The sequence below is a fragment of the Monopterus albus genome, unplaced genomic scaffold, assembly GCF_001952655.1.
Source record: "Monopterus albus unplaced genomic scaffold, M_albus_1.0 scaffold115.1, whole genome shotgun sequence".
NCBI classification, from domain to species: domain Eukaryota; kingdom Metazoa; phylum Chordata; class Actinopteri; order Synbranchiformes; family Synbranchidae; genus Monopterus; species Monopterus albus.
Window position 1 is genome coordinate 381132 of NW_018127995.1, and position 9712 is coordinate 390843.

Below are 9712 nucleotides of genomic sequence, written 5' to 3' on the forward strand. Positions count from 1 at the left end.
AAGGATGTGTTTGCATAAGAAAAGGGAAGACTTCTGAAATCAGTGAGATTATTCAGATATATAGGATCAAAGGATTTAGTTGGATTAATTTATTTTTGTTCATTTTATTGGAACAACAATACCATTAAAAGACATAAGTAGTACAGGAAAAGTGTCAAAAACAAACAGCATCAACAAAGTGCCGTGCTGTTCGTCTTGCTCGTTTCCAGCCATTTAATGTTTAATTTTGGGTACCTCTAAATGATCTTGGCACCGCTCATAGCTCCAAATAGTTTGTCATTGTTTCCGAACCAGAGCCAAAAAGCCTCTTCCTTAAAACGAGATGATAGTTCATGAACGCGCACAGCTACTGCTTCCGGTGTTGTGTCACAGGTGGACAGCACAACAAACCGTGACAACATTAATTAATTTGAATGTCTCCTCCTCAGATAGTTAAACATCAGTATATGCACTGATGATGTATAACACTCTAGACAAAGCGGGTAATTGAGAAACATCATATTTTATCTGGCATAATGCAGACATAGTAACTTCTCCAGCCTTACAACAATTCTCTCTAATGTCAGAGAAACAAGGCACTAACAGAGCAGTGTGTTTTTTTAAACTTACCGTTAAGTGCAGTGTGTTTTTTAAACTTACCGTTAAGTCCCACTGATTAGTGGAAACATCGCTCCCGTTCAAGTAGCTCCAAGGTCGGTAAATCCAACCGGTGGTCGCTGCGTCTTCCCCCACATGACCACATACAGTTCCAACGCGGTGAAATGAATTCCAACAGGTAGCGTAGCACCGACAATAACATCATGGATTAAGAGTTTGCCAGATGTGTATGAACCCAGTTGCTTCTGCATAGAAATACTATAACATATGAACACCTCATTTTTTAGCTTTAGGTCACATCTAAGATGATAATTCAGGGTTGTAACATTGTAGATAAGTCAAAAAACAAGGAAAAGCACAACACACCCTTTAATTTATAATTCTGCAAGAGGAAATAGTTTGAACCATGTCAGACCATGTATTTGTATGCTGAGTTTAAAATGCTGAAATTAGTTATCCAATAAAGCTAAAATGATAAAGTCTTCTTCTTCTTCTTCTTCTTCTTCTTCTTCTTCTTCTTCTTCTTCTTCTTCTTCTTCTTCTTCGAGTGTTTATGGTCTTAGTTCTATCCACGGTCCAGCTCAGGAGGTGGCGGTAGTGATTACGTCAAGGTTTACCAACTTCCGTTTAGTCAAACTAACAAAGAAGAAGCAGAAGAAGAAGCGGAAAACGTCATTCACAGATTTTTGCTAACTTGTTTGCAGCTCGTGTTGCGGGACTCAAGCAGTTACAATGGACAGACAGGAGTTTGATTCGTATGAGATTGAGGAGCCGAGCGACGAGGAGCGAGCAGCCAGCAGGTAGGAGTTACACAAATAGTTACCTTAGATTATGAGGTCACTTTAGCAACACAATGCTAACGTGCGTTTAGCTAGCTGAATGCTAACACGTAAACAAACTGGAGCAGGCTGGAAAAAGGCAAACTGGTTCTGGTGAACTGTTTTCTCTACAAGTCTGCTTTAGTATAATGTGTTTGAAGCTAGCTATATAACCAGTGACGGAGCTGTTAGTGGTTTATTCTGCCGCTACGTTGTCTTAGAACCAGCTCTCATACATGTGGACAGAGACTGGGAATTAAATTATATCTAGCTAAACATGTACAAGTAAAAAATAGCCATGGCCATGGTTTAATGTTAGACCATTATTTAGATTGAGGTTAAATAAAGTTATATTTCCAAATGTGAAAGTTCCACAAGTGCTGATGACTTCCGAAACAATGACTCGTGTTTTGAAAGTGCAGTTTTTGTGTTTATGTGTATAGGGACAAGTTTGTAGCATAGATCGATGCCACACACCACAGCATTTAAAACCCAAGTTTGTTTGCACTGTCTGTCCCTAGAAGGACCATTAAAATACATACATGTCAACAATGAAATAAACATAGAAGAACACAAACTAGACAATATACATAAAAAAATAAATCATGATACAATAAAAGTGGAACAGAATAATACGTCATGACTCATGTCTCTTTAAAGTTTGAGTGTAAAGTCCCAGTCATGATCCAGTATGTGTTTTGCGGGTAAACATTTTTATATGTTTATCCTGAAATCTCTCTCTGTCCTTCTGAGGATTTACTAAATGCACCTTGCTGTTGCCAGTGGACACAGCTCATGTTAGTCGACTTGCTGCCTGAAGAAGGCAAGACAAAGTGAAACAGTGTAAAAGAGTGAATTTCTCTCTCACCATGTTTCAGTTCGGAGGATGAGCTGGATGTGCTGCTGAATGGGACCCCGGAGCAGAAGAAGAAGCTGATCAGAGAATATCTGACAGGGGAGAGTGAGTCGTCCAGTGGGGATGAGTTTGAGAAGGAGATGGAGGCAGAGCTCAGCTCCACCATCAGGACCATGGAGGGTACCTGGCAACCGTTGACAGCAGGTAATTGACCTGCTGTTGCATGTCTTGTAGCTTAAATGGAATCAGGATGTTGCCCATTCTGGGATCTTGAGGGGATGGTGAGTCCATGTTTCCTCACAGCTGATTGGTGAGAAGGTGCCGCTGTTTAAAAGTATTTCGCCCTTATTAAATACTGGTAGAGGAGAGGAAGCAGGAAATGATGGGAACAAAGACCCTAAGACAGCTTCCAGACAGGGATGATGGTGTGGTTCATGGTCAACTCCTCAACCCCTAAGCCACATGGGTTCTGCAGAAGAGGAGCAAGACATGTTTTATGCAGGTTTGACTTACAGTGTTAGTTACCATGGTAACTGAACCTGGGTTATCTTGGTGAGACTGGAAAGCCAGGGTTAACCATAAAGTCAGCTGGTTAACCCACAAATCCTGATCTGGGAGACAGGATTTTGCTGTGACAACATTCATAGTAAATGTATGATTCTGTGTTTTTTCCAGCAGAAACCTCGAGAGGCAGCGGTGGTCCTGGACCTCCTAATCCTCAGATGTACGATAAGGTCTACTTTGATTCTGACTCAGAGGAGGAGGATACACCAAGTAAGAGTACAGCATGAATGAAAAACTAGCTTTCCTGGCACCTCACAATGATTAAGTCATCCCTTTGGTCTGGATGGATGCATGTACAAGATACATCATTATATTGACTGTTTGAGCTCAGTCAGTTTTTTTTAGTCTCCCTGTTTCCTCTGCAGGCAGTTCCACCAGTCGAAGGCAGAGCCAGCGCATCATACCAACCAATGACGAGCTACTCTATGATCCCGACGAGGACGACAGGGACCAGGCCTGGGTGGACGCCAGGAGGGGAGAGTAAGACACTCAGGCAGTCGTTCAGATTTTATAAAGAGTTTGTTTATGCAGACAAGATGGACAAAGTCAAAACACATTCTTCCCCTGTAACCATCAGTTTTTTGGGTTCCTCTGCAGGTATAACACCAGAAAACGACCAGCAGCAGTGTGTCGGTTGCATCCTCGTCGGGCTCAGGGTTTACCCAGCAGCGATGCTGTTCTGAACTGTCCAGCCTGCATGACAACGCTCTGCCTCGACTGTCAGAGGTGAGACTTCACAGCAGGTCTGAGAACAGGAGTCAGGGTTTGCTTGTAACACACGGCGGTGACATGTCTCCAGTGTGACAGTTTTCCTGTTTTATATGAAACAGCAGATCTTTTGTTTTTTGGCTGTTGGTCAGACAAAATAAATCAAGAAAGGGCTTTAACAAGACATCTGTAAATGTCACCTTAGTCCCTGGGGCACTGTATTGACCAATCACTAGATAATTAACACTAGTTGCAGCTATGATGATTGGAGGTTGGAATCTGGTGTTTCCGTGTCACAGCATCGCTAAACATTGGCACATTTCAGCTACTATCTCGAGCCTCTTCTCTGATATCATTATCCACTGATGAAATACTGGCTGCTCTGTTTGCTGTTTTTTGGTATTGCTAGCCACATTCTGATATTTTGCTTTATGTCTACGCAGGCATGAAAAGTACCGGACCCAGTATCGAGCCATGTTCGTGATGAACTGCACGGTTAAGAGAGATGAGGTGTTACGCTACAAAACAAAGCAGGAGAGGAAACAGAGGAACAGGAAGAGAAGGAGGGGACAGATGCCAGAAACACCGGTGGCTGAGGCTCCTGAGCCAGCGGGGATGGAGGCTGATGAGGTCTACCACCCGGTGCAGTGCTCTGAGTGCTCCACAGAGGTGGCGGTGTTCGATAAAGACGAGGTCTACCACTTCTTCAACATCTTGGCCAGTCATTGCTGAGACAGCCCGAGATGAGTCTGAGCAGAATGGTTTTTAATTGACTGTTAGCCTCACAACAGTGAGCAGTGTTTTCAGCAGCAGCATTTACAGCTGCTATAATTATTAGTTTTATATTAGCAGTGAATCACATAACTACTTGTATATAAAAGAAGTTCATTCATTCATTCATTCATTTTCTGCCGCTTAGTCCCTGAACGGGGTCACGGGGCGGAGCCAATCCCGGCCGGCAATCAGGCGAAGGCGGGGTCCACCCTGGACAGGTCTATAAAAGAAGTTACTTGTACTAATTAACAGACTGAATAGTATCACCTGAATCTGAATTTTAGTGTCACTGTGTGGTTTTCCAGCTTGCAAGTGTTGTGGTTCACTGTCACTGCTTCAGTCCTGTTGTTTTCATCTGCAGCAGGCATCTATTGTCATCAAACAAGCTCAGACACCTACTGTCCACTAAGTGCTCAGCAGCAGACAGACACTGTCAGAGACCAGCTGGTCAGCACAGTGAAGCATTTAGCAGCTAATGAGCTAGAGATTTCCCTCAGGAAGTGATGGAGACCAAACCCAGAGGTACCAGAGGGAACATTCTTAAGATGGGCACAAACACAAGCCCAGATGAAAGCTAACGTTCCTCTGTATCTGCTGAATGTGTAAATGAACAAGTTTTTGCTAAGGTGTTCACCATAAATCTACTTAAGCTATGATTTGTCAGTGTTGAGTTTATGACCCCCCCAAGAGGCCAAAACAATAAGTTATTGCAAGGTTAGAATGGAAAACAAGCAGACTGTAAACAGTATGTCATTTGTTTTGCATATCTATATCGGTATCATCTGCATAATGAAAACTGGAATTTGACACCAAAGTCTTCTTGTTGCAGCTCTGTGGTGAATACTGCACTGTATGCACTGTTCGTACAGATACTGTTTTTGAGGCCTCTGTGAGTTACAGAAATCAGATATATTTGGTGATTTGTTTTAAAATTTATCATGTATAGTAAATTTTGACTGCATCACCTTAACTGCTAGTGTGGTATTGCCACTTATAAGTAAACGACCAGAATACTACTTTGCCCACGTGCATGTTTACACTATTATCAGCTGTTCTCACACTAAACCGGTCCTTTATTTTGAAAGCAGGATGTTGGGACTCCCAGAGTAGAGTCTGGTTTATGTCAGAGCAGGGTGTTCCATGGTGGTGTCGTGATTGGCTGTGCAGGATATGGTTCTTGTTACCATTGCTAACTCTGAGAGGCGAGACAGTCCAAGTAACTACAAAACAGTGCTGATTTATTCAAAGGATCACAGGTAAAATTAACATTACACGCTCAGGTATCTTTCACCTCCAACCTGCACGCAGGCAGATGAAAGATGAAAGACCCTGAACCCACCAGGCCTATACATTATATCCCCTCGGTTGGGCTAGCCCCATACTACACAGAAACGTCAACCGAGACGTCTCTGTTACCAGCTTTGCAGCTGGTCATAGCAGTAGTCAAAACATGAAGCAAATCAATGTGTGTGTGTGTCTGTTGATTAAGTGGTGTGTAACTAAAAACATTCTCACAAGTCATCAACTCTTCTCTCTAGTTATCCTTGACCAGATGTACCCTGTAGAAACTCATAAGCATGACTAAGCATTTAACAGTCTAACTAGACATCCTATCTCCACTAAACATTTCTAATACATAAAGTATCTATCCAATTTCTATCTGACTAAAAATACCTAACAGCTGGAAATGTGCACCCACTCGTGTTTCCGGAATTAAGGTTAGTAGATATAAGTTTTAAAAGTATTGCGGAATTTGGAAGGAGTGGAAGAAGGAGAAGAGATTTCTTGATGGTAAATGGACTCATAGAGTTTAGGATAATGGAACGGTGACGCAGACTACGAACACAAGATGGCAGTAATGCAACACTAGGATGTCAACTGCCGTAAAACGCCAGAGAAGAAGAAGACGTCGACGACGACTCACGTCGAGAGAAATAAGTCAAGTAAGGGAGGGATAAAAGTTGTAAAGTTGGAACCATGGCTCTGGGAGACTATTGGAAGCAATTGTCCTGGTTTTACTACCAATATCTTCTGGTGACAGCGTTGTACATGTTGGAGCCCTGGGAGAGGACGGTGTTCAGTATCCTTTTCCGTGTGAAAAAATAACTGCATACTGGGCTAATTAGCTAGCTAACTTAGTTCAGGAAATATAACGCTAAGTGGGATCAATATGTTTTGTTTTTTTTTTGGGATCAATATGTTTATTGTGTGTTGTGGATACAGTTAACACGTTCTATAAATGATAGGGGTTTAAAGCAAACTGGGCATGTAACGATAGTGGACCGGTTGGTTCTTGTTTTCGTTGGAATTGGACTCTCGACATGTTCGAAAGCAAATTCTACTTATACTTTTTGGCTGTTATAATAATATTATAACAGCTAAAAATATTATATTTATTATTATAATATTAAATCGTGTTTTACGGTGTACATGGATTCTTTCATAAGTTAAGAACCCTTAAACACGTAGAATGTCTAATGGAGTTTTGAATGCTCGCTATCGTATTCGGCTGAAGATCAACGAAAATCGTATGTGTAAAAAGAAAAGATTCGTTTTTAATTTTTGCCGAGTTGAATAAGACGCAGTAACGTTTCAGAGAGTGTCTCGATTTTTGTTGCAACACTCCGGCATCTTTACCTGTAAATAAAATTGTATGAAAATGTCACAATTGTCATCGCAGTTTAGCATGTGACTTGTTTGAGGGCAGCGTTGAGGCCAAGCTAGCTGCAGCTAGTTAAGCACTTCCGATCCACAGTCAGGTGATTGATACGACAGTAAAATCGTATTACATCAGTATTACAGTGGATCGTGTTAATAGTGTCAAGGCAGATCTGTGGCACTGCACCGAGACGTATCATCTTCCTACATTTGGCGTCATCGTCAGTGTGTGTTTCTTCCCTGCGGCTCAGGGTGTTTGTGTGAATTATTACTGTAAGGCTGTGTTATTGTCCTCCTACAGTGTCCCATCAAGTGTTAATGCATACATTAGCTAGGGAGCAGTCTAACTGCCCTGTTAAGGCGTGGATGGACATGACTTTCATCAGTAAACTGAACCACAGTGTTGGAAAATATCGGGTTCTTTGATGAAAGGTCAAAGTCTGTGGACATATAAACTGAAGGAGAGAAGTCAGCCATGACTCGTATGGTGCATTTCAGTAAACATCCAATCACAGATCTGAAAAATATTGGCTTGAAAATAGTTGCCTGTTATTTTTCTTCTCAGTGGGTTGTTCTCACTAACCGACTGTTTCAGATGAAATACAATCCAGCTGTCATCTGCTTGTGTGGACATAAGCTGTCATTGCTCTTGTCGCATCTTGTCCACTTGCCAGTTTATTAGGAACACCTGTCTTAGACTAAGTCAGTCTAATCCAACAGTAAATCCTCCTTCATGAAGGTGATCACATTCACTCACCCAGTGTCAGCTGGGATTGGCTTCAGTCCCCTGTGAACCTGTTCAGTACAAGTAGTATCGATAATGGGTGGATGTAGTTGAAACAGAATCTTGGCTCCTTCCTTAACATCTCCTCCTCAGACTCCCTGCTGATCTCAGTGGCTGGCATGGCAGTTTACACTGGCTATGTTTTCATGCCACAGCACATCATGGCCATCCTGCACTACTTTGAGGTCGTCCAATGACATGATGACTCTGTCCATCCACCCGTCTGTCTCTGGCTTCCTGTCTCTTCCTCTGCCTGCCTGCCTGTCTGTCTCTCCCTGGTTTGAAGTGGGGATCGTTTCCAACCATGTGGAGGCAGGATGTCTTCTCTCCAAAGCCAATTCTGTATCAATGGTCAAAGCTGCTGGAGGTCATGTTGGACAAATTTTTCCCTGGGACTGTTTCTGTTGAAGATATTTGAGACTGTGAACTGTGCTGGGCTCAGACACACGGCCTTTAAAGATGGTGCATTAGTTTTGTTTTCTCCATGTGTTTTGCTTTCATGTCCTTGAATCAAGCACACCTTACTATTTTGAAAATGTATAATTATCTGGATGTCTGGTTGTGTAGGGCCATTTTATTTTTATTCCATTCAGACATCAAACCATTGTTGTCATAGTGTTTTTTTTAGTGGCTGGACAAAAGACATTGTCCATTACTGTAGTCTTTGAGCCAGATATGATGATGATGATGATGGAAGCAGGATCAGATCTCTGAATGAGGCTTGATTGTTTTGTCAAAGCAGGCACGAGCTGCCTTGAGGTAGTAATGTCAGCTCTTTTCAACTGCCACCATCGTTTTCCCGTACTTTCAAACCTCTGTTTCCACACACAGACAGATGCAGTCTCGCATATGCATATGCACATGCACATGCACACCTGCAACTTCACACAGCGAAGTATTTCATCAAAACTAATGCCTTCTGCAAAATCCTAAGTGTAGGTAACACATGAGCTGAATGACAAACTTGTCACTTCCTGCAAAAGAAAAGCAAATTGGACATTTATTCTCCACCTCAGAGAAACCTATCTGTGGTAAACACCCTAAAAATGGGGTTTCCCGCAGCTAGTAACTTAAACCTTCAGCTCAGCCTTAAATGCAATCTTTATGACGAGTTAATGATGTATATGTCTTGAAAATTAGACTTGAGAGGAAATGGACCAATAGACATTAACAAGAATGGATGTATTTCCTTCATGCAGACATTTTTAAACCACCTATTGCAGCTCCGCATCAGCTTTGTTTCTATCTACTAACTTCTTATTGTACACGGTTGAAGTTGGACATGGCCACTGTACCTGTGCTGCCAGCTGTCAATCACTCTGTGAAAGCAAATGGTGATGTTATCAGGTCAGGGATAAACTGACGTGTATGTCATTAACCACATAGTAGGCAATGCTAACACTTTCCTCTTTGCACAGAAATGGTAAATTCTCAAGTTCCATTTTCTGTATGTCATGTTTTCTATGCATTCCTTCCGTTACTGGTGTCCTTTGGAAAATTGTTTTTCCCACCTTCAGAACTGTATTTTTCTCAATTTTGTGTATATAATCTTGTATACATATTTGCAACATTTTGTAGATGAATATGTTGGTGTATAGAATGACATTTGTTTTTTTTGTGAGCTACTGATGGTAAATATTGTTAAATAATTCTGAAATAATTAAATGGATATTTCACTAAGCTAAGGGTGTTTATCTGGTGTTATTTTAAATGAGGTTTTGTTTTGCTCTAACTTGCCAGTCAGAAGTGACACGTCCATCCTGTTAACTTTGGTTGTGATCGAAGAGCTGATATTTGTGGTGAAGTGCACATGTATGTATGTAGCAATGCCACTGGAGGGGAGTGTTTCCATGTGTTTGAGCTGCTGGTCTCAGCTCTGAAAAACACTCCAGCATTAAAGGAGTGTCACAGCAGCATGAATGCTTTTGAAAGTCATGGTAAAAGGTCTTATAC

At 41.7% G+C, this 9712-nt stretch overlaps 2 protein-coding genes across 3 annotated transcripts; both read left to right on the forward strand.

The window, feature by feature from the left end:
* The first annotated feature begins 1176 nt into the window (after nt 1–1176).
* Nucleotides 1177–5392, forward strand: eapp (e2f-associated phosphoprotein). Of its 2 annotated transcripts, none has more exons than XM_020611560.1 (6): nt 1177–1397; nt 2294–2475; nt 2950–3045; nt 3201–3315; nt 3433–3561; nt 3987–5392. In XM_020611560.1, the coding sequence occupies exons 1-6, from the start codon at nt 1330–1332 to the stop codon at nt 4273–4275; spliced, it is 879 nt and encodes a 292-aa protein (XP_020467216.1). In that variant the 5' UTR covers nt 1177–1329; the 3' UTR covers nt 4276–5392. The 2 variants fall into 2 exon arrangements, with proteins under 2 accessions (XP_020467216.1, XP_020467215.1); XM_020611559.1 differs by having other exon boundaries at nt 1178–1397; nt 2947–3045; nt 3987–5387.
* An 806-nt stretch (nt 5393–6198) lies between these two features.
* Nucleotides 6199–9408, forward strand: sptssa (serine palmitoyltransferase, small subunit A). Its single transcript, XM_020611523.1, has 2 exons — nt 6199–6397; nt 7853–9408. Exons 1-2 carry the CDS (start codon nt 6295–6297, stop codon nt 7954–7956), a joined length of 207 nt encoding a protein of 68 aa, XP_020467179.1. The 5' UTR covers nt 6199–6294; the 3' UTR covers nt 7957–9408.
* Nucleotides 9409–9712: the final 304 nt, after the last annotated feature.